This window comes from Lingula anatina, chromosome 1, assembly GCF_051362555.1.
Source record: "Lingula anatina isolate TDL-2025a chromosome 1, LinAna3.0, whole genome shotgun sequence".
Classification (NCBI taxonomy): domain Eukaryota; kingdom Metazoa; phylum Brachiopoda; class Lingulata; order Lingulida; family Lingulidae; genus Lingula; species Lingula anatina.
The window spans coordinates 60,106,969-60,131,942 of record NC_141767.1 but is presented as its reverse complement, the minus strand read 5'-3'; the positions used below and the strand labels follow the sequence as shown (position 1 = coordinate 60,131,942).

The window sequence follows — 24,974 nt, the reverse complement described above, 5'->3', positions numbered from 1 at the left end:
ATTTTGAATGCGCACACATCCAGACATGACCTAGAAACCATAAATAGGTCACGTCAAAATGTGTGACAAAGTGCGATAGTATACTAGTACATGCAGGTACATGCAGCTGATCTCGATGTTTGTTGCACGCTCTGTTGTGAGACACTTCCATTATTTCTCCACCTCCAGTGCCAAAATGCCCTTGAAGTTCGCAGCTAATATTTCTATGCTATTTCAAGAAATAGAAGGGTTAGAAAACCGGTACAAAGCGGCTAAGGAAGCAGGGTTTAAAGCCGTTGAATGCACGTTTCCCTACGAAGTTGCCGCGGACAAACTAGCAGAAGCAAAAGAAGCTGCCGGCATTGAACATGTGTTAATAAATGCATGGCCTGGTAGGATATTTATGCAGAGACTATAATAAGCCGAATCTTTTTAACTGTCTAGCTTAATTGTCTAGTTTAATTTACTAGCTTAGTAAAGCCAAATATAAATATTTTAATGGACAACATGTTCATAGTACATGTACGCTAAACTGTTTTTTATTGTGGCTCTTAACACCCAAACCCATTATTGGTGCATTTCACATGCTGAGGTGTCAAAAAAAAAAAAAAATGAATTTGAAGTTTTGTTCAGTTTTTTAAATATGTAAGTGTATTGAACAAAATTCCACGACTGTCTCAATTTTACATCCACATTTAATTTTTACCATTATGTAAAGAGCCTACTGTAAATGGTAAAGTTCTGGGTCATATATTTTTTTATTTTTTATCATGTTCCAAATATGTTGTAGTGATTCAGTAATGGTAAACCAGTGCAGATTGAATTTTCAGAGTGAGTAAAATCACTACTGCAGCTGAAAGTTTGCCATTTGTAATGGTAATGTATGTTCCTTTTTTGGTGTTAGATTATTGTGTTTTTTTTTTTTATTCTCCATGGTTCCAGGACAGTGAAACATTGATATGAACTTCTTCACGTGGGATCCTAAAATAATCAAACAGTTTCTAATCTGTCCATTAAATTTTTAAAGAGCATGCTGGTAACATAATTTGCACATCTATATTGGGTTTGGATGTTAAAATCATTATTTTTTTTTACAAGCATGGTTTCTAATAAGATTTATTAGAAACTTTGGTTGTTGAGAGGTGGCAAAACTTAACATGCAACCAACTATAAGTCACAGTTACAGGTGAGCCTAACCCATAAATAGTACAGTGGTTTATGTTAAATTATTATTTTAAGGTGACTTAAAAGGTGGAGATATTGGCATAGCAGCCATTTCAAGTCGTAGGTCAGAGTTTAAAGAAAAGTTGGAAACGTCAATACAGTATGCCAAGGCACTGGGATGTAAAAGGTATGAGATCACCCTCTCTCTCTCTCTGTCTCTCTCATTTGTTCAAACCTTTGAACCAAAATAATTAGTTTCATAAAACTGACAAAATATCAGCATGTTATTATTTGTTCATTTTGTTCATTAATAAGATCAGTGTGTGTGTGTGTAAGTTATCTCAAGAGATCAATTATCAGATATCTTTTTGTATTTTTGTTTGTTTATAGTCTAATAATGTGTATTATAAGTATTCTTATCTCTGCAAGTTTATGGCCCTGGTGACTGGGACAGTGTTACTTACATTTTAAATTTCAAATGGATTTTAAACATTATATTATTATTATTATTATTGCTTTGAACACTGGGTTTATCTTTTGAACAGTATTCTGTTTAAGTAATTGGTTGCTGCTCAGAATTTGTACTTTTATTATTATTGCTTTGAACACTGGGTTTATCTTTTGAACAGTATTCTGTTTAAGTAATTGGTTGCTGCTCAGAATTTGTACTTTTATTCTGGTTTGATTAATGGTTATTTAGTTATGATATATAAGCATCTACTAGTGTTATTTAACATCTATTCTGTAACTAGAATGCATGTAATGGCAGGACGTCAAACTCAGTTTATAGATACAGCAATGAAGGATGTTTACCTTGAGAACATTGGATATGCAGCTGAGAGACTCCAGAAGGTGAGGGTCATTTTTTTCTGTCTAAAAGCACTTAAGGGAAAAGATCAGCTTTTGAAGACATTTTGATGATTGAGTTATCTTGGGATGTTTTCTTTTTACTTAGCAGTTATGCAAATAATTGTAATCCCATGCAGTTCATAATTTTTCAGTTTTTTTTTACTTGTATTGTGATGAATTTGTCATTCAGGAAGGCATCTTGTGTCTGATTGAAGCAGTTAACTCAAAAATCAGCCTACCAGGTTACTTCATGGACAATTATGAAAAAGGCAAGTATAGAGAAACTGAAGTGAGTATAGTTAGCTAGATAGATAGATGAACAGAGTGGATGAGAGGAGGTAAGGGATTCACAAAAAGCGCAATGCTTTTTTAGATCCTCATTAAGTGTCTGTTGCTTTTTTTTCATGTTTAAAATTATTCTTTCCATTTAAACACTCTTTGATAACATTATATAGTAAATTGTTTATCACTCTCTTAACAGCTGTGGAGTGTATCAAGAATGTGAACCACCCTAACTTAAAGCTGCAATTGGTAAGCCCCAGGACTGCTCTTTGCATTCATGTCTTGTTGTAAATTTGTCCTATTGCTATTTTTGATTGATTCGAATGGTAATATTCTTTATTTCATAGTTAACTACAGGTAGCACTGAGTGGTACTACGCACTAAATAGAGATGTTTAAAATCAATTTTTAATATTCTTAAAAAATGCAGTAACAGTGATTATTTTATTTCAGGACATATTTCATCTCCAGATCATGCATGGTAACCTAACAGGCATGATAAAAGAGTATATGCCATGTGTTGGTAAGATTGGTTTAGTTGCTCTTCAGTGCTAACTGTGTATATTTTAAGTTACTTGAATATTATTACAATGGAATGATGCTGCTTCATATTTGATGTTAAGTGTACTGCCAGCATCCTATGGATCAGAACAGGTGTTTTCAGGGGGAGGAAATTTTTTTGCACTTTTTTCTTATTGTTCTGAAGGCCACTTTCCTTTGCCAAGATAACATATCTTGACATGATATGAAACATTTCCAGGGCACATGCAAATAGCCCAAGTCCCTGACAGACATGAACCTAACACTGATGGAGAGATCAATTACAAGTATGTGTTTAAATTACTAGAAGAAGTGGGCTATGATGGTTGGATAGGGTTGGAGTATAAGCCTAAAGGTAAGGGAATAATGTTTGAGTTAAGGGGTGAGATATTGAAATTGATAACTTGAATGCAATTAAGAAAAGTGAATTCAAAACCTGGTATTAATTAACATTTTGTAATAATATACTTCATGAAATATCAAAGAAAATCAGAAACAAAATGCTTTGAACTGGTTATTGAATTTTCACCATGTGCTGTTATGCTTAAATAATGCTAATTGTAGATGAAATTGCTACTTTTTAGGGAACACTGTTGAAGGTCTGAAGTGGATTCAAGAAATGGGATATCAGCTTTAGGATTGGACATGAGTAATGACTTTGAGATATTGTATTTTATTAATTGTTAATGATCCAGGTATAGCATATAATGTTTATAATGTTAATGCAATAAGGCTTTATAAAAAAATCAAAATGGAGTGAATTTCAGAAGATTCTCATATATATATATATATATATATATATATATATATATATATATATATATATATATATATATATATATATATGACTACCAAGGGACAGTGGAGTGTTGAAAAGCTCCAAAATTCTGTGCAATTCTTTGAATATATAGTTTGATATATTTCAGTTTTACTAGGCTGATTTTGTTGTATTTCTTAAAACATTATATGAAATTTTGAATGTATTGCTGATGCATTTGGATTTCATTTACATATTAAAGAATGTATGGATATAGTGCGTTATGCCCACAGGATATCAAGTAAACCACACCCAATCAAAAATTTTAGTCAGATGATCACAATTTTTTCATATTTTAGTATGATTTGTGGTTGAATATGTTCAGACTATTTTATGAAGAGATATATTGTATCTGTTTTGCCTTTGTTGAGTGTGATAACTGTGATAATATGGGAACATTGCAATGTGGACACCGAGAGTGGGTCTCGGGGTGGAATGACATAAGAAGACAAATTTAGGTTTCTACGGTTATTCACTCTGCATAGACTAAGACCCCCAGCAGAGACTATGCACCGGTCACTTCTTTGGCTCAATTACACATTGGCTATACAAGTCTTGGTATCTAGCCTTAACTTGGTTCTCTACTAAAATCTGCATCGCAAAAGATGTATTGCGCCTTAAACTTTTTGGGGCAAAAGGGGGAGAGGCCGACAGCGTGGTCACACACAAAGAAAATACGCTGGCCAATAAACTAATCAATAGGCTCATCAAGGGGGATCAGGCCACCCTTGCCGTTTACGTGTCAAATACTGAGCCCATCAGCTGACCTCTACTTAAAACAAAATGCTAACGATATTTACATGTATATTTAATATGCAATACAGAATAAAAAAAAAATTAAAATTAGGGTAAAGCGAGGTTAGTGTGCCACTTAACTCTTACACTCCCCTGCTAACACATTGCCGCCCCACAATGTCAGTGACAACCATAGCTGTACAATTAAAATTGCTGATGCCCACCAGCCAACATTCATGCAAGAAAATAGCTGGGTCCCAGCCAAATTCGCTAAAACAGACGGATCGATGCCTGGGCTGGCAACCGCACCCTGCTGGATGTTGGAACGCGGTAGGTGATTTATGTTATTGTGCCATCCAGATGTACTTCTGTTGCCCCTGCGCACCACCTCCGTCGTCTCCGGCTCCCCTGCTGTGCATCGAGCACCCGTTTCAGGAGAGACCAGTTCGTTCCCATGAATTTGGTCTTCACCATCGACCTCGATCATAATTGTATAATCTTCACCTTCATCTTCCTGCTGCTCTTCCAATAAATCTTCCTGGCACCCAGCCCCAGGTGGCTAGCGTCAACTTCCAAGATAAATGAATGAGAGAAATCTGCGTAACCCAATACTGGAGCCTGTGTCAACTTTTCTTTTAAGATGTTCATCGCCTCGTCACATCACCCAACCCATGCACTCAGTCCCAATGGCTTTTGAAACCTGTTCTTTTTCACTTAAGCAGTCTGGCCTCCTATCAAGGCATGCAGGGGTCCCGCGATGTTTGCAAAATCTTTTATGAATCTTCGGTAATAGCCAACCATTCCTAAGAATCCACGTAACTGTGTCTCCGTCTGAGGCCTTGGCCATCCCGTCACTACTGCTATCTTGTCTGGATCCGGAGAAAGTCCATCCTCTGAAACAATATGTCCCAAATATCGCAATTTGATTTTGAAAAGCTGGCATTTTTTAGGCTTTATCTTCAGTCCATGAGCCCCTAATCTGGTCAGTATGAGATCTAGTCGTTCTATGGTTTCCTGAAAAGTCTTTCCAAAAACCAAGATGTCGTCAAGATATATCAATAATGTTTGGAAATTCTGATCACCGAATATTTTGTCCATCAGTCGCATGAACGTGGAGGGAGCTCCCGTCAAACCAAACGGCATACGCACATATTCGTACAGTCCTCCTGTTCCAATTCTAGAGGCCGTTTTCTCAATGTCTTCTTCTCTAACAGGTACTTGATTAAATCCGTGAGCTAAGTCTAAACTACAAAAGTAAGATGCCCCATTCAGAGCATCCAATGCTTCTTCTATTTTTGGTAGCGGGTATGCGTCTTTCCTTGTCTTGGCATTAAGTGCCCTGTAGTCTACGCACAGTCTAAGGCTATATTGTCTTTCTTTCTAACTAGTACTAATGGCGACGCATATGGACTGCTAGATTCGCGGATCACATTATTGCTCATGGCATGCTCTAGATGTTCCCTCACTTCTGCTCACTTCTTGGGAGGAATACGGCGGTGAGCTGCCCTCAATGGAACCTCGTCTTCCGTAATTATACGATGTTCAACTAAACTTCAAAATCCAATGTCACTGTCAGATTTGTTAAACACTCCTTCATGCTGCTGAATTAAGTCCTCGAACTGCTTTATGCTCTGGGAATTCAAGTCGCCTATATCCATCTCTGACATGATTTTGTGATCTACAGAGTCAACTAATTTACTACTACACTCACTATCACTATCAACTACGAGAACTTCGGTATTGTTGAGAACAACATTCACATTTGGCATGGATCTCGCTGGTCGCAAATAACCAATCGGAGTCCTTGGTTTAAGGTATACATCTTCGTCGGAAAAGATGGACACTTGAAATGGTACCGTGCCACATTTTTCCACCGTAACGAGAGTGGGGCCCATATTCACCCCTGTCTGCAGGGTAGGGAAATCTGCCCCCATTTCCTCTTAGATTCCCTCGTAGCAACTTCAGAGGGTCTCACGCTGGCCTCTACCACCTGGAGCGACCAGGCTGGTAGTAACACTGGTCTGTTTCCAGACACCCTCAACCTGTTGCAGATCAAGTTGTCCTCATTGGACGCAATTCGCTGCTCCTCGTACAGAGCCAACACGGTCTTCCACCTCTCTTCAGGACAACTGTTCCTTGGCAATTTTCTGCTGATGTCGCGCAGAACGTTTGAGCCGATAACTCCGGGCACCAACCTTTTCCTTTCTCTCATTAGACGTCCTGGGTCTTCTACATCAAGGAAACCCATGTTATGGAATGTGTGGCCAAATGCTTCCACGGTCAGCTCGACGTAGCCCACGAAAGGGATGTCCTTTCCATTGGAGGCCTTGATGTTAATGAGGTTGTCCACGTTTCTCATCCTACACTTGTCTGCGACGAATTTGTTGTAGAACGACTCCTTCAGAGTGGAAACCTGTGCCTCTGTGTCCAACAGACACCTCACGTCGACTCCCTGTAGTTTTAGTTACACCTCCGGACAATTCCCGATCGTTTTTCTATAGAATGAGCCGTCGCCGTCTGACTGACCTGTGGTATGGCTCTCTACCACAGGTGTTCGTAGTTAAACGGCCTAGTTTAACGGCGTAGTTGTACGCCCCCCGAGGTACAGTCCCGCCTTAAGTGTTCCAGCGAGCCACAGGACCAACACTGTCTTGGCCCGTCTTGTTGGCGTCCCCTGGTCTTTTTGCCTTTGATGAACGTCAGCTGTTGGATTAGCTGGCCAGTCTGTTCCTGCTGTTTTTTATGATATCCTCCTGCAGCTCTACCAACCTCCGCTCAGATTCACTGGTGTTCTGCTCCACTGTCACATGTTTCGTCAGGCTTGATGGTCGACCCACCCACTGCACCGCTCTATCACGCAGCTCGAAGAACTTTAATTCTTCACTCTATATGTTGAGGCGGCGGAGCTCTCTTCATAAGTTTTTGTCTCTAACGGCTTCCGCAAACCTGCTTTTCAGTGCACTCTCCCGTCGAGGCTTGAAAGCTGGATCGAGTTCTATGATGAGACCAAAAAGCTCTACTAGTCGCAGCGAGCAGGTGATAAGATCCTGTGCACCTTGCTCCAGGGAATAAAACTGCTGCTGAAGGTCTGGTAAATCGGCGCCATCGCCGCAAACACGGCGGAGAGTTTTGAATATTTCCTCCGGTTCTTCCTTAAAAGAGTCGCCCCTGCCAAGAATCTCCCACTTGGCTTTGCCTCCTAGTGGATCGATAACGAAGGCCGCATACCGCTCCCCCTTCAAATTGTTACTAGCGGCGTGTGCCCGGACTTCGGCCACCCACTCCCCAATGCCGATGTCAGTCGCCCTCTGTGGCACATCTTTGAATTTTTCGATCTTTCTCGCTGGCAGCACAACTACTTTCGAGGACGTAGAAGGCTCTGCGTTCCTCCGCGCCAGCTCCGCCTCCTGCTCCCGAACCTTCCCTCGGAGTACATCCAACTCCTTGGCCAGCAGTGAAAGGTCTGAATCCTGGGGCTCCATACATTTCATAGTATACGCAATCAGCGCATAAACAGCAAATTATACAATATAATATCAACAGATAGAGCAATATAATAACAGCATAATAAAAATAGAAATAAAGTCAATAAGCTAAATCTTCATTGAACCGGTACGTCTTCCTACGGCAGGCACCATTCGACATCGTCGGCGAGGTCACCAGAGCATCATCAACACGTGCACGACAGCGTGGTCACACACAAAGAAAATACGCTGGCCAATAAACTAATCAATAGGCTCATCAAGGGGGATCAGCCCACCCTTGCCGCTCACGGGTCAAGTAACGAGCCCATCGGCTGACCTCTACTTAAAACAAAATGCTAACGATCTACTTAAATATGAAAAATCTAAATGATATTTGTATATTTACTACGCAATACAGAATAAAAAATAAAAATAAAAACGGGGTAATGCGAGGTTAGTGTGCCACTTAACTCTTACAGCAAAAAAAGGTATGTTTGCTTATTAACTGAAAGAAAAAGCATATTTTGAGTTTGTTCACAAAAATTTTGTTTCCGAAGTATTTTAATAAATGTAGATGTAATTTTAGTACAAATTAGAGGATGGTATGATAATGATTTTTAATGTTACGCTTGCCAAATTAGGTGGGGTGCAAGCAGCTGGTTCCATGTTGAAAGATATTGTCATCATAATTATGCAGGCTAAGTTTTCCTATCTGTCAACTTTCTCATTTGAATTAGAAATAACTACATATTTTGGTGTCCTTTTTGGAAATAATTTTGAACCAAATTTCATTTTATTTAGCAGTTATCCATAGAATACACATTTGAGACACTTAATTTTGCAGATGTTTTAGCAGGAAACGTTTGTATCATGCATGCCTGATCCAATGATGCATCATATACTCTTATCTAATAACATACCTCATTAACGAAAATGTGTCGTGCTTTATTTAGGGATTGGTGTGGCTGTACATGTTAAAGAGCATTTGTAGTGCATATTGAAGTACAGGGATGGCCAAGTATATTTTGAATATAATGATAAGTTTTTTATGAGTCTTACATATTTCAGCTGATGTAATAAACCTTTAGTAACAGTTTTATTATTATTATTTTTATTATTATTTTTTTTTTTACACGTACATTCTTACACGTACATAGCTTTTAAGGAAAAAAAATAGACATCCATTTGGACCTTGTCATTTCGTAGAAAACATTTTAGTTGGGTATCATGGAATACAATTACTTCTAGACTTAATTATATACAGACACTGCGTGTATCTGTATATATATTCTGGTCGCTGTGGCAATCTGATTTGTTGTCCTTGCAATCCGACTCATCTGCTATTCACCCTAAAACTGCCAAACCATATCAGATCGTTTTTACAAAAATTATTGATTTATTCATGTGTTAGCCTTTGAGCCAAACTTTTTAAACTTCAAGTAGATCTATGCTGATTGGCTTTATGTGGTAAAAATGCAGGTTCCTTTCAAAAATCGACATAATTGGATTTATAAAAAAAAGTTATTAATTACTGCAATAGGCCCCTATGCCTGCTTATGTGAAAGTGAAACGAGGGTGACTTTGTTTTGCTAAATATCTGTATATTTCCCACATTTGCTGTCTAGTATTTCATTTTATCCCACAACAACTATTCAAACGGCAGAAGCTTTTACTAGAGTAGTCATGCCGAAAGTTTTTTTAATTAAATAGCACAACATTTTGAATATGCAGGATAATGTGCAAAAATTAACCGACCCCTCTGATCACGAAAGGAAGCCGTTGAAGGGGTCCCCGACAGATAACATTTCCCGTTCCAATTGGTCTCGTAAGAGCAACTATTTAAAAATGGAAATTACTAATTTGATATTGAAAATGATTATAAAAAATTGTTTGTACGGATTTTCCGCCAACTTTTCTCTCAATCTCCGATATTTTCCCACCTGAATGAATTAAACTACTGACTTCGATCCCTCCCTGCATGGATTCGACGTTTTATAACATTTCTTATTTAGTTTGAAATGACTAGCTTGTCATTTTCCCGTAGATCGCTATGCACGATCTTCTTGTACATTTAAAAGGAAATGAGGCACTTTGGCTCGAGAGATTTTATCATTTTTAATAATAAATGTCTTACACGGGAATGATATGTGGCTTTGCATGGCCGTTTGAAGGATACATAGGCGGCCGCGGAAAATACGACTTTTGGGCGATTTCAAGCGCGAATGGTATTCCTAGTAGCTTAAACGTTTCAAGATTTACACACGGGGATGCACTAACTCGAGTAATTGTGAAGGGTAAAACGGTCATTGACAGATCGAGTGAAAAGACTGATGGTTATAGAAATAAAATTTAGTTAATCAGTGGATAATATAGTGGTAATATTTTTGTTTAGCGTCTAAATCCATAAAGTATTCAGTACATTTCACAGCATAAAATCTAATCTATAGATGAAAAATTATATCCTTGATTAATGAACGCAAAAAGAAAAATAAACCAGAACTGGACGTCTAAATTGATAAGATGGGTAAGGTAGTTTTACTAGAAACGCCACCGCTTAGACTAGAGACCGCACCGATGCTCTTAACATTGTTAATTTTTCTAAAGCAATATCAAAGTTTCAGTTGTAGCATATCTTTTAAAATGGCTTATTTTCATAGGTAAAGGTGAGACTTACTAATGGTAAACGATGAAAAACACATCTAGTCTTTCAGACCTGTGTTGAGATCTTTCATATATTCGGGCCTATATGAACGGCATGAATGGTTCTGAAGCGACAGTCATTAAAATCTGCCAGTTACCTCGGCATTACGTCATCTGTATTATGTCCTTAACAATGTGTTAATTGTTCAAGATTACGACTTAAGCAGTTTGTTGGCCATACCTGTATACTGGACGAGTCAGAGGCGGCGCAAAAGAGTAAGATACAGACATTGTAAAACGTTTGCAATCAACTGGAGACGGATTCTCTTGATAAAGTTTAAGGTAGATTTTACGAAAAATCTAAGTATGCAATATTGAAGTGCTTATGCTTATACTCGTTGATAACTGCATTGTGACAGACAGGTAATGAGACCGGATATTCGAAGTGCGGCGACAAGACCACTTGTCTTCGCTAAGATGGTGAAGTAGACGTCAGGACCTGCCAGATTAATGTGCGACATTCAGAAGATCACTAGCTGCTATTCTTGTGATATGGATTTATGGCGGAGGTGTCGAAAATAAGGCAAGTGTGTTCTTCATAAAAAAATGCTGTTTAACCAAAAACAAGTTTTCGTCTTGCGCGTGGGGAAACCTTTAAAATTCAAAGGCTATATTCAAGATCTCAGTCTTATAGAAAAAAAAAAAGAGAAAAGAAACGAGTGGACAAAGGAAACGTATGGCAGTCAATCAAGTCTATCCCCTTTCCACGTGCATTTTGTTTTTGTGGGCTCATTGGTTTCTATGATTATTTTTCTTTAACGGGTGTGGTAAAACTACGTTGGTCCTAGGTAAATGCTACTTTTACTTGTTAATTTTATTCACATGTTTTCAGCTTGTTTTTATGCTTGGTGTTCTTCGGTATGTTTCTTACGGATATTGTAAAAACACTGGATATCACCCCGCTTACTCGATCATGGGCAGCAAACGTGTCGTCTTCTGATAACGAAACTACGAAGACTGGTGAGTTTTTTTTTTCTTAAATAATCGTAGGTTACGTAAAGTGTGTTCCAAGTTGCAAACTCTACGTATTTACGCGTATTCTACGTATTGTTTAAGACAGACTCTCAATGTTTACAGATGTTATTGTATTTTAAACAATTAGACGTTAGGCAATAAATCTACGCATTTTGAGGCCTGTAATGTTGGCAACTCTGCCGTTCAAGAATAAATGGCATTCAACTATCGTTGAAATTTGGTCATCTATTATACGGCGGTATATGCAGCGAAAACATGAGTTTTCTTCACACTGTGGAGTCATATATTGTTTTTATGCTAGTTTCAAAACATTGGTCTACAAAGGCCTATGATTAATATTTTTGTATAATTTCATGAAAGTGACATTTTCCACTTGATTTGCCTGAATTGTGATCCCCTTGCTAGGAGCCCCCGAATTTCTATTAATTCTTATTGAGGAAACGCACCTCGTTACCTCGTTAACGGATTTAAAGCAATCGGCTGTATAGCTCAATAAGACGGGCTTACCTTCTTTAAATGGCAATTACATAACATTTGCGCAAAGTACGGGGGCCAATTCAGGTGAAATCTGTTGTACAAATGTCGGGAAAACAAAGGAAATATTGACTGAAAATTATTAACATTTTACTGGCATCTGACTACTGTAGGTGGTGAAACAATTCCAGGTTTTATTTTTATTTTTATGTTTTCTGTCCTTATTCCAAGCTGGTGTGTTTGTTGGCATTTTAGATATCCCATTTTAGATTTTGTTTTGATAACTTAAAATCTTGACAAATCGGCTCTTTATCACATCTAATGTTGTAGGGCCTCATATACTGAAGACCAACTACCGTACCGACTGCTGTGAAAATGGCGGGATCTGCGTTTTGGGCAGTTTTTGCAAATGTCCAAAGTGAGTTTTCTTTTTAGCTAAAATGTTCTGCATTGGCTTTTTATTGAAAGATGGTATATTATAAGACAGTTTGTCATAGAACATGATGAGATCAGTGTTGATTGTGTAGTGTAAAGAGGACGTTCGTCTTCGTTGACACCCTCGTTGACACCTTCATTCGTCAACATTACAGGAAATATCACGGTCGCTACTGCCAGCACAAACATCGTCGTCGTCCCTGTGGCGATACTGAACACAGGGAATGGGAACAGGTGAGCTGTAATATGTGCTACTGTTACGATGGAATCCTAACTTGCTTGCCGCAGGTCTATGACGACGTTGAGAATTGTGGTGAGAATTTATTTTTATCTAATAAACTTGTTACAGTCTGTGTAAAATGTTATTAAAAACTTTTGCTTTATGTTTAAAGTAATATTGAAGAAATTAATATGTTTTATGGACAAAAACTGATATAAAAGTTCCTACAAAAACTTCAGTTTTGAGCATAATGTATTTATGGCATCATGAATTTTATCAGGTTCATCCAATGTGCAATAATATTTTTTTATAATAATGAAATACTAAAAAAAAAATTATCAATTTTTCATCAGTAATCAAGGCTTTTTTTTTTTTCATTATAAATTTTTAAAAACTTTTTTTTCCAAAATTAAGAAATTATATTGAAATTATCTATTTTATTGGATCATTATCTAAATTTATAACAATAAAGATGCAAGTAATATGAGTGAATTGATGGACTACTAAGAAAGGATGCTTTTGGTGTGACATTTTTTTTTTTTCAATAAAATTTCATATTTCAGATAAGACCAAAACAAAGATATTTATCAAAGATTTTCGTCTAGAATGGAGGGAAAAAAGAAAGGAGCTAAAGGCCAAAGGGATGTGGGACAGTCACAAGGGTCGACCAAAGATATCTGCAGCAAATAATGCTAAATCTTTTAGCAAACTTCTATTAGCAGCCTGCATTTATTTCATGTGCCAAATGTTATAAAACATTCTATACCGTTAACAGTCTGAGAAATTATCAACATTATTAAAAGCTACCACAATGCCCAATAGTTATCATATTTCATAAACATCAAAGCAGATCATAATATCTTGCCAGGGATAATTGAAATGGTGGGCAAGCTTCAAAGGTAAAGACCAGAAGCAGTTCAAGTGGACTTCAATGTAGGGCATTTGTGAAAATGATAAGAATATATTTTCAAATATTATTATTCTTGTACGAGCAGCAATGTTTTAAAGACTTAGCTGCCCCATGGTTTATACATGTCAATGAAATGCCTATCAATGAGATTCTCTCCATTCAGTGCAATATAAATTCACATTACTAAATGCTATGGTATTATTAATGTCAACTTCAGTAGTGTTCATTTTCTTTTAATTGACAATTCATATATAAGTGATTCACACTGGTTATTAGAGACAGTGATGCACATTGTTATTCTTTGAAGCAGAGTGGTATTGTAGTATTTTTTTTTTATTACAAATGTGTCATGAAGCCACAATCTCTTCAATTTTGTTCTCTTGACTTTAACTCCGAGTGAAACATGCAATCTTCAGCACTGGTAAAAACTAGAAAATGACTAGTAACATTTGTTTTTAATGCTTCAAATGCACAATATAAAATGTGTAGCATTCACAATGCTGATCATGAATGTCTTGCTGGCAAATTTATGGCTCACAGCATAATTGTTGTTCCACAGACATAATTGTCAGCTTTGTTCATCCTTTGTTCATCCAGAGTAATATATTTGTATGTAGGGTATAGTTTCAAACTATATCATATAATTTAGGTACATTATTATTTCAAGTTGAATCCTTTACTAAATGAACAGCATGATTGAACACAATCAGAACCCAATGTATTATATATTAGCATGTATTATGCAAAATAAATTATCTTCATCTCCACCACAATATGTGAGAGCCAAGTCATGATACTGTTATATGCCATGATAATCCCTGTTTATAGCAAGATAACTTGTACATCAGCTGCGAAAGAGATGTCTGGCCATGTAATAAGGTTACAAGTACACTTAGAGAGCATATTCTCCTTAACACAGTAAAAATTTGGCAATGACCAAAGAGTGGAAACTAGCAATTAATCATTAAATGACCCTGTTAAGCCCAGGGGATTCCATTGATTCTCAGACATAATATCTGAGCTAAAAAGCTGTCAATCTTGCAAAAATAAATAAATAAATAAAATATTAAAGATGGATCACTAAAATAGAATGCCCCATGTGAAAATGTCTTTCGTCATCAGCTGTGATCCAATCAGAGAACTTGCATTTTTAAATCCCTTCCTGGTTGTCATGTTTTTGCATTTCCAATTAACCTTTTCCAAAGCATTTCTTTATGATATACAACAATACAAAGATACTATGTATCAGTATTATCATATTTTTGCAATAACCCCAATAATCCCTACAAAAGGCAAGATAGAACTAGAGGATCAGAGAGGCGATACCGCCTCCGAATATTGTACCACCAGCTGGAGCAAGCGCATTCGTATAGACCCCCACATATACAAAATAAGGAACACAGCCACCAGTCTTGTGCTTGACAAGCTGTAAAAATGCAATCAACAAGAATTTTCAAAATATGCAAAAAATATATATATTACTAAAAATGGTATAATCAAAGTTAAGTTCATCGTAAGGTATGTCAAAGGTCAATTCCAAGGTCACAGTAAATTGTCAGTATATGACTTCCTATTCAACTTCAATAGTAACTATGGGCCTATCTCTGCCAGGTTTGGAGTTAAAAGAGAAAGAAATTAGCAGAGTTCAGTTCATGATAATAAGTAGGTCAAAGGTCAATTTCAAGGTCACACTTAGATTGCCAGTATATGACTTCCTATTCACGTTCAATAGTAACTATGGACCTATCTCTGCCAGTTTTGGAGATAAAGGGGAAGCAAAATATGCAAAGTTCAGTTCATGGTGAAAAGTAGGTCAAAGGTCAATTTTAAGGTCACTTTAAGATTGCCAGTATATGACTTCCTATTCAACTTCAATAGAGACTATGGACCTATCTCTGCCAGTTTTGGAGATAAAAGGGAATCAAAATTTGCAAAGTTCAGTTCATGGTGAAAAGTAGGTCAAAGGTCAATTTTAAGGTCACATGTAGATTGCCAGTATATGACTTCCTATTCAACTTCAATAGAGACTATGGACCTATCTCTGCCAGTTTTGGAGATAAAAGGGAAGCAAAATTTGCAAAGTTCAGTTCATGGTGAAAGGTAGGTCAAAGGTCAATTTTAAGGTCACATTTAGATTGCCAGTATATGTCTTCCTATTCAACTTCAATAGTAACTATGGACCTATCTCTGCCAGTTTTGGAGATATAAGGGACTAAATGTAATAATTTTGGAGTTACCGTAATGTGCCATAAATTTCCTACAGAAAAAATTAATTAAAATAAAGAAAAGTTCATTTTGGTCAAAATTCTTGAAATGGGAGGTGCTCTGAAGTTCCAGATGTTCAAATTTGATGAAATAATGTCATTTTTGACCACAAGTTGTCTGCTTTGCCAAGCCTTATGTTTTATTTTTCCGGAGTTCAAAATTTATTATCCATTACCGTACTGCACATTTTGCTTTCACCACCAATATGACTTTTTGATACAGCGTAACTTTGGAGATAAAATGGAATCAAAATTTGCAAAGTTCAGTTCTTGGTGAAAAGTAGGTCAAAGGTCAATTTTAAGGTCACATTTAGATTGCCAGTATATGACTTCCTATCTAACTTCAATAGTAACTATGGACCTATCTCTGCCAGTTTTGGAGATAAAAGGGAATCAAAATTTGCAAAGTTCAGTTCATGGTGAAAAGTAGGTCAAAGGTCAATTTAAAGGTCACATGTAGATTGTCAGTATATGACTTCCTATTCAAGTTCAATAGAGACTATGGGCCTATCTCTACCAGTTTTGGAGATAAAAGGGAAGCAAAATTTGCTAAGTTCAGTTCATGGTGAAAAGTAGGTCAAAGGTCAATTTTAAGGTCACATGTAGATTGCCAGTATATGACTTCCTATTCAAGTTCAATAGAGACTATGGACCTATCTCTGCCAGTTTTGGAGATAAAAGGGAAGCAAAATTTGCAAAGTTCAGTTCATGGTGAAAAGTAGGTCAAATGTCAATTTTAAGGTCACACGTAGATTGCCAGTATATGACTTCCTATTCAAGTTCAATAGAGACTATGGACCTATCTCTACCAGTTTTGGAGATAAAAGGGAATCAAAATTTGCAAAGTTCAGTTCATGGTGAAAAGTAGGTCAAAGGTCAATTTTAAGGTCACATGTAGATTGCCAGTATATGACTTCCTATTCAACTTCAATAGAGACTATGGACCTATCTCTGCCGGTTTTGGAGATAAAAGGGGAGCAAAATTTGCAAAGTTCAGTTCATGGTGAAAAATAGGTCAAAGGTTAATTTTAAGGTCACATGTAGATTGCCAGTATATGACTTCCTATTCAAGTTCAATAGAAACTATGGACCTATCTCTGCCAGTTTTGGAGATAAAAGGGAAGCAAAATTTGCAAAGTTCAGTTCATGGTGAAAAGTAGGTCAAAGGTCAATTTTAAGGTCACATGTAGATTGCCAGTATATGACTTCCTATTCAACTTCAATAGAGACTATGGACCTATCTCTGCCGGTTTTGGAGATAAAAGGGGAGCAAAATTTGCAAAGTTCAGTTCATGGTGAAAAATAGGTCAAAGGTTAATTTTAAGGTCACATGTAGATTGCCAGTATATGACTTCCTATTCAAGTTCAATAGAAACTATGGACCTATCTCTGCCAGTTTTGGAGATAAAAGGGAAGCAAAATTTGCAAAGTTCAGTTCATGGTGAAAAGTAGGTCAAAGGTCAATTTTAAGGTCACATGTAGATTGCCAGTATATGTCTTCCTATTCAACTTCAATAGTAACTATGGACCTATCTCTGCCAGTTTTGGAGATATAAGGGACTAAATGTTATAATTTTGGAGTTACCATAATGTGCCATAAATTTCCTACAGAAAAAATTAATTAAAATAAAGAAAAGGTCATTTTGGTCAAAATTCTTGAAATGGGAGGTGCTCTGAAGTTCCAGATGTTCAAATTTGATGAAATAATGTCATTTTTGACCACAAGTTGTCTGCTTTGCCAAGCCTTATGTTTTATTTTTCCGGAGTTCAAAATTTATTATCCATTACCGTACTGCACATTTTGCTTTCACCACCAATATGTACTTTTTGATACAGCGTAACTCGAAAACCGTATGGAATACAAAAAAACCGAGACCACCCCCAGTGTTGGGCTTTACATGCTCTACAAAATGCAAAAAAGAATGGGTGTCTAGCATTAACGGTTCCCGATTTAGAGACAGTTTTCAGTTTCGATATCTTATGGCCGCTAATCCCGTGAAAATGCACCGATTGACCCCAAATTCACAGAGATGAAAGATGACCTGAAGGGTAACACTTTCCATTAATATTATTAGTTAAGTCTGTGTGGTGTCTGAATAAGACCGCAAATAATTTTTTTTTCGGCAAAAATTTTGTTTTTTTGAAAATTTTGGCCCGTTTGACCTTGAAATAAAGGTCAAAGGTCAAATCCAAGGGCATATTTGAAATCTACACATGACTTTTGGAAAGCTGTCTGTAGAAATTTTTCCCATAATTCCTTCCGTAGGGGAGATAATTAGCATTTAATTTTGCCATTTTTGGACAAGGGTGCATTGCAATGAGTGCCACACCTAGACCCCAATACCGACAAAGCCCAAATTTTACGTGGAACGAGTTGAGATTATAGGTGACCTAAATCCAAGAGATGGGTATGGAGGCCATTACCGTCTAGGAGGAGAAGCGGTAACGGTGACTTGGCGGCGGAGCCACAGGAGCCGGCGGAGCCGGCGGAACATACGGGTCGGGACTAAAACCATGTGTACCGCCAGCGCCTACGCTGGTGGTACAATAAATAGATATTATTTCTTTATATCCAACAAATTCTGTCAGTTATTCACTAGTTGTGAGCGTCATTTGTGTAGCTGCCACTTGTACACATGTCATTTCAAATCCAATATCATGCTGGCAGGGTTTTCCAAGTAACTTTTCCATAAATTTGAGTATCTCGCCATTGTGGCGCCATCTACCACCCTGTGATCAGCTGACCAGCTCACCTGCATGATGTGTGCCTTTACCACTTTGTCTTGAGCATCAAAACGGGGCAACACCTATGACAAAACAAATATAACTATACATTTACTTTTTTTGGTGAGATAAAGAAATGTTATTCACTTTATACTATACCTCATCATTATAACGTTAAAAAAATATCGAAAAGAAGGTATTTTAATCCAAGAAGGTTTTATATCATGGATTGTCTTGCCTGTATTTTTCCTAAAGCACCTATAGCAACTTGTGGAGGCAGTAACACTGGTTTGGCATATGTACCACCAATCTGTTGACAGAAAACAAAACACATATTCTAATTAAAATACATTTACAACAAAGTGCACAATTAATATTTCTCTCATTCTTGAAGTCAACATTACATCAAATCTTAAATTAAAGCCACAAACATGTCTTGCAAGGACAGTGTGTGAATGAGTTACCGCACTACTTAAAAAAATTCTCTCCTGAACATCAACCAAATAACAAGAAATTTACTTACAACACCTATATTTGAGAGAGAAAAAGTGCCCCCAGCCAGATCATCCTGCCCTAACTTTCCTTCTGCCCCAAGCACCATTAGTCTGTTTAACTCTGTGGCCACTTGGAATGTGGTCAGTGCCTGGACATTCTTTATGTTTGGAACAAGGAGTCCAGCTGGGGTGTCCATGGCTAGACTGATGTTATGCGATGCCTGAAATGTAAATCATTAAAATCTTTTAAAAATGTCCATTATACTAACATATAAAATGCTACTATAATTATTAATATAAACAAAATATCTTAAATATTTGAATCAATCTAAACAAGACATGTTAAAAGCTTAGATGAGAGGAAAAAATGTGTAAAAAGATTATTAATAATTTACAAACCTTATGTATAACATTTTCACAATTATCATCTACATGTGCATTTAATGAGGGAAACTGTAGTAGAGCCAATGAAGCTGCCTGAAATGAACAAAAGAAATAGGCAATTTAACCATGAATTCATCCCCTTTCCAGTGCAGGAGTAGATCAAATAAAACTTGTATTTACATCACTTAAACACTTTTTCCATAATATCTGAATTAATGCATTTTTTTTTTCAATTTTCATCTAAATTCCACATACATAACACATTAAACCAGGTCTCAGAAAAGATGCAAATTATTTTTAGGAAAGGAAATAAAGTAGCATGATATTATAATAAAACAAATAATTAACCTTAACAAAGACAGGCATGAAGGAGAACTTGACTCCCCTTTGCTGAACGGCAGCTTTCACAGTCTCCCTTAAAGAAATCAGTGCTGACAAGTCCACTTCATCACAATATCCAAAGTGTGGGATGGAATTGGCTGCTACCATGGTCTTCACCATAGCCTTACGCACGCCCTTCACTGGGACCTTAGTATCTTCACCAATGACTTGTGGGGGGACGTACACTGGAGGGGGTGTAGGGGTAGCAGAAGGGGGTGGGACAACAATCTCTGGGGTGAATGCAGGGGGTGGTGGTTTAGGGGGTGTGGAGATTGGAGCTGCTGCTTCTGTAGAACAGACAAAAATGGACTTTTAAATTATCAAAATACCTGTGCCTTATACAATGTGGTATCTATCAGACAAATATGTATCATTACATTTTTTTTAGATTTTCTTATTGTACAATTTATCTAATGAAGATGCACATATAAGCACACTTTTCATTAAAACAGTGTAAATGTTTTCATTCTTTCTGGATATCAACTATGATACCTTTTCCAGCTTTTTTGTCTTCAATATATTTAAGTATATCTTCTTTTAATATCCTTCCTTCTTTTCCAGTTCCAGGAACATCACTTAATTTCACCTGTAGCAATAATCACAAAATTCTGATCAGTGTATTATTTTCTTGCAGTCAAAGATTATGCTGACTGTTTATTTGCTTTCAACAATGATAAGAAATTGCCATTAAAAACAATAAAACATTTAATCCATGCGTGCAGTACTCTTCATCCATCCCCACAACAAAAATTCACCTTTTTCATCCATTCAAACATCTGTATCCAAATGCAAATTTTACTTTTTGGTAGGTTTGTAAAGGCACATTTATTAAAGTCTCATACTTTGATAGAATATCTTATTTTTACTACTTACACTGTGTTCTTGAGCAATTCTTCTTACTGCTGGTGTAGCAAGCACCTTGTGACCCTTAACCTCTTGCATGGTGTATTGGTCACCTGATGACACCTCCACATCATCCTGGTCCTCTAACTGACCAATGTCTTACAAATGTAAAAAAGATATTACAAAAGCTTAACCTCAACAAATCTTTATTTCATTTGTACATTGTAATAAAATAGAGACTAAAATATATCCAATATGTATAACACAAATATGTGGCATGAGATCACTAGAGAGAGTTTAAGCATCACAAGACAGTAGCTATAAGAAAACATGATAATTTATAAAGAGAAAAAGATGGACAGACAGACAGACACATACACACTCAAAAATCTAATTTAATATAGACTCTGATATGAGATCACTAGAGAGAGTTTTAGAATCACAAGACAGTATCTATAAGAAAAGATAATTTATATACACACATTCAAAATTCAATTTACTATACCCTCAGCTTCCCCCTGCAATTCTATATCAACAAGAGGTTTCCCCACATCTGCTATGTCATCCACCTCATGGTAGATCTTCTTTATCACCCCATCATAACGGCTGGTGATGGTCACTGAAGCCTTGTCACTCTGTACCTCACAGATACTGTCAAACTGGTTCACTTGGTCCCCTACACTCACAAACCTAGACAATACAGCAAGACAGCATGATTACAACAATTCACTTGGCCCGCAATTAAACTGGTTTCTTTGGTCCTTAATACTTACATGGACATGGTTTATGTAGCACAGGTCTCAAACTACTGCGCATGCGCGTAAAGTACTCTGTTTGAAATAAACAAATGGTGAAACTGACAAAGCATGCCGGTGTTTACCGTCTGGTTGATTTGATTTAATTTGCTTTCTGGTGTTGTTTTGAGAAATCATATTAGAAATATTTTGTTGATTGTATGTTTTAAAAGGCAAATCCATCGGACTTTCCTGATTAACATTCATTTTGCCGTCATTGTAAGGGGGATTCCCTTCGCATTTATAGTGTTATATGTGGCCCCAAGGGGATTTTCCACCCCTCCCCCACTCTTGATTAATAAAATTCTTCATCGGGCAGATTGAAAATTATATTGCAAAATACATTAAAAATCGTAAGAAGGTTAATTGCAGATAATGCTGTAAGAATATTCTTATTGGGGGGCGAACTCGGTCAATATAAAATTTTTTACTTCGTCTTACGATTTTGGAGCGCCTGTTCTAATTTTTGAAAGCGAGGCAATGGAACCAAACAATACGATACAATTTGTAATCTGGTAAAAATGGATATTTTTTAATAGAGGTCATAGCCGGGCGTGCATCAAAAGGCGACTCGTTTATCATTGTGATATTTAATAATAATTAATATAAAAGATACGATATAATAGATTCTTGTAGACGGCCTATTTATTAGCTTTATTGATTTTTTAAGTATTTGGAGATTAAAAACACAAAAGTCGTCTGGGATCATATCGAGGCACCCCGTTTCGTTCGTGTGCTGGTTTATGTGGTTCAGAACACTTGGAAATGTAGATAACATACAGTTAGACATGTCTGGATTAATATGCAAGTTCATGAACTCCCCAATACAAAGTACTTGATCTAAGAGTGAATCACGGCTACTCTGACATTTTACTTGGTCAGGAGCATGTAGAATTCTAGACAGCAAATGGAGTCACAAATACATTTAACATCTTTAACTGGACACATTTGATATATATATTGATTAACCTGAAGATACTGCCCTACATATTAATGATAAAATGAATTACAGCTCATGGAAATAACTGCTACATGAGTTTAGTAACTCACCATTCTTTGATTGTAACTTCTCGTATACCTTCTCCAATGTCTGATAAGTTGAACTGGACAACTTCTCCTAGAGCAGCTTCAACAGATTGACAAGAACAATTAATAGACATTTAAATTAAAACATTATGTCTATATAATAAAAAATCCTTCTTCATGTGGAATAAAGCAATCATTTGGCCACAATCAGCTACTGCATGAGCCTTAGACTGTTACAGTTATAACTCAAATTAAATTTCTGTAAAATAATTCAAATTTCTTAATACGAATGACTTCCTTTTAAGTTATCACTAAGTATCTCTCCCAAGAACCCATGATGCCAGCAGAATTATAAAATATTGTACACATCACTGAGACTAACATTTTCAAAGAACTTATTATTATTACTATCTAACAATACCACCTGGTGTAGAATGTATACTCCTTGTAGAAGTAAATGTTAAAAATCGTTTATCCCAACCCCTATACCAACTGTTGGGAGTTCTAAAGGTTCTTCTGAACTGTATACACTGGCGTCTTATGTGGAGTGTTTTAAACTGAAAAAGTAAGTGGAAAGTATTTTATGGGCGGCGGTTTATACAAAAATGCAAAACACGATTAGTCGTCATCGTTATTAGATCAGTCGAAATGAAAACACGATTTGTCGTCGTCGTTATCAGATCAGAAGGCAAAATACGACTAGTAGTCGTCAAAACGCAACTAGTCATCAAAACGCAACTAGTCATCAAAACGCAACTAGTCATCATCAAAACGCAACTTGTCATCATCAAAACGCAACTAGTCATCATCAAAACGAAACTTGTCATCAAAACGCGATTTGACGCCAGATGGCGCCCATTGTACGAAAATCTAGGCCAAGTCACATGATCCACAGTGATCAAAATGGCGGACGTTATTGAAGCAGCATTATCATATTCCTCGCTCGAACTCGAGAATTATCTCTACGCGTACAATCTAATAATGATATTATATATATAATAATATCTGGAACTTGTGAAATGAGTACAACAATAAAGCAGTGCTTCACAAGTGTGTGTTTTTGTTTTTTTTTTTTATTTATAACATGTCCAAATTATTTAATAAATTATTTAATTATTTATTATTTCGAGAATTATCTCTACGCGTACAATCTAATAATGATATTATATATATAATAATATCTGGAACTTGTGAAATGAGTACAACAATAAAGCAGTGCTTCACAAGTGTGTGTTTTTGTTTTTTTTTTATTTATAACATGTCCAAATTATTTAATAAATTATTTAATTATTTATTATTTCGAGAATTATCTCTACGCGTACAATCTAATAATGATATTATATATATATAATAATATCTCGAACTCGAGATAATTCTCGAGTTCGAGAGAGGAATATGATAATGCTGCTTCAATAACGTCCGCCATTTTGATCACTGTGGATCATGTGACTTGGCCTAGATTTTCGTACAACGGGCGCCATCTGGCGTCAAATCGCGTTTTGATGACAAGTTGCGTTTTGATGATGACAAGTTGCGTTTTGATGATGACTAGTTGCGTTTTGATGATGACAAGTTGCGTTTTGATGATGACTAGTTGCGTTTTGATGACTAGTTGCGTTTTGATGACTAGTTGCGTTTTGACGACTACTAGTCGTATTTTGCCTTCTGATCTGATAACGATGACGACTAATCGTGTTTTGCATTTTTGTATAAACCGCCGCCCATAGTATTTATCATGGAATAAAACAATGCCATAAATGTAGTACTAATTGTCCACTGACACCATTACATGAAACTGTATAACATCAATACACTGCTCATTGGAGTTATAAAAGGAGAGAGAGATTTTTGCATGAAGAAGTCTGTTTATCAAGAGTGCGTGTATGAATTTACAACAGCGTAACTGGTAAATGAACAGATGGATATTACTTGGGTACCTCACTCAGCTCTGTTGATGGGGGAAACTTGCGAATTGCATGAGGAGATGAGAGATAAGATAAAAGAAGTTGAGAGCACCCACACGGCGGCTGGTGCGGAAAATGGTCTTCTTTAACATTTTTTGAAGCCTTTCTTTTTATGCGTTTGCATGTAGGAGTGCTAATGCATGAATTTCGTGCTACCCTGGACCCTGCAATATTTAACATTTGTCAATCTGCCCTCTTTGACCTCACCTCTTTTAGCTCTGTATTAGTTTTATGATACCACCCTATTTAAACAAAAATAATAATATTGCGTTTTCTGCACATACTTTCGACAGAATATTTCACTCACCAAGCCAAAGTTGCTTCTTAAACTAAGTCCTCGAATCAAACTCTGTCCACGAGCTGCCATCGTTTCACTGTTTATTTATAGATGGCGTTATTCAAGATGAAGAAGCTTAATACAACGGAAAAATGTCCAAACTTAGAAAGTTTGTGAATTCTGTTGGCACATTAAAAACGACGTTCTTCTATTTTGACAAATTACAATAGAACTGTATATTTAAAACACTATGAAGCTGTAAAAAGTGTGAGGTTTTCAT

At 36.6% G+C, this 24,974-nt stretch overlaps 2 protein-coding genes across 6 annotated transcripts; one reads left to right on the top strand and one right to left on the bottom strand.

The window, feature by feature from the left end:
* Positions 1–24: 24 nt before the first annotated feature.
* Positions 25–14,316, top strand: LOC106171587 (putative hydroxypyruvate isomerase). 5 transcript variants are annotated; one of them, XM_087014277.1, is made up of 12 exons: positions 25–371; positions 1,219–1,330; positions 1,896–1,995; positions 2,183–2,261; positions 2,474–2,523; positions 2,727–2,796; positions 3,034–3,168; positions 3,398–11,052; positions 11,362–11,489; positions 12,309–12,396; positions 12,569–12,726; positions 13,197–14,316. In XM_087014277.1, exons 1-8 carry the CDS (start codon positions 101–103, stop codon positions 3,448–3,450), a joined length of 870 nt encoding a protein of 289 aa, XP_086870403.1. In that variant the 5' UTR covers positions 25–100; the 3' UTR covers positions 3,451–11,052; positions 11,362–11,489; positions 12,309–12,396; positions 12,569–12,726; positions 13,197–14,316. The 5 variants fall into 5 exon arrangements, with proteins under 5 accessions (XP_086870403.1, XP_086870518.1, XP_013407464.1 ...); XM_087014392.1 differs by lacking the exon at positions 12,309–12,396 and having other exon boundaries at positions 12,569–12,647; XM_013552010.2 differs by lacking the exon at positions 12,309–12,396.
* Positions 13,980–24,811, bottom strand: LOC106171874 (lipoamide acyltransferase component of branched-chain alpha-keto acid dehydrogenase complex, mitochondrial-like). Its single transcript, XM_087013885.1, has 11 exons — positions 24,725–24,811; positions 22,878–23,010; positions 22,478–22,553; positions 21,139–21,323; positions 20,664–20,791; positions 20,283–20,376; positions 19,758–20,077; positions 19,425–19,502; positions 19,055–19,246; positions 18,770–18,841; positions 13,980–18,614 (listed from the first exon to the last, which is right to left on the bottom strand). The coding sequence occupies exons 1-11, from the start codon at positions 24,782–24,784 to the stop codon at positions 18,447–18,449; spliced, it is 1,506 nt and encodes a 501-aa protein (XP_086870011.1). The 5' UTR covers positions 24,785–24,811; the 3' UTR covers positions 13,980–18,446.
* Between the last annotated feature and the right edge of the window lie 163 nt (positions 24,812–24,974).

Coding starts and splice junctions, on each gene's coding strand:
- LOC106171587 (XM_087014392.1), top strand. CDS start 101: ATGCAGCTGATCTCGATGTTTGTTGCACGCTCTGTTGTGAGACACTTC. Junction 1,331..1,895: donor AAGGCACTGGGATGTAAAAG/GTATGAGATCAC, acceptor TTCTGTAACTAG/AATGCATGTAATGGCAGGAC. Junction 2,797..3,033: donor AGAGTATATGCCATGTGTTG/GTAAGATTGGTT, acceptor AAACATTTCCAG/GGCACATGCAAATAGCCCAA.
- LOC106171874 (XM_087013885.1), bottom strand. CDS start 24,784: ATGGCAGCTCGTGGACAGAGTTTGATTCGAGGACTTAGTTTAAGAAGC. Junction 19,247..19,424: donor GTGAAAATGTTATACATAAG/GTTTGTAAATTA, acceptor TTTACATTTCAG/GCATCGCATAACATCAGTCT. Junction 18,842..19,054: donor CTCTCTCAAATATAGGTGTT/GTAAGTAAATTT, acceptor TTCTGTCAACAG/ATTGGTGGTACATATGCCAA.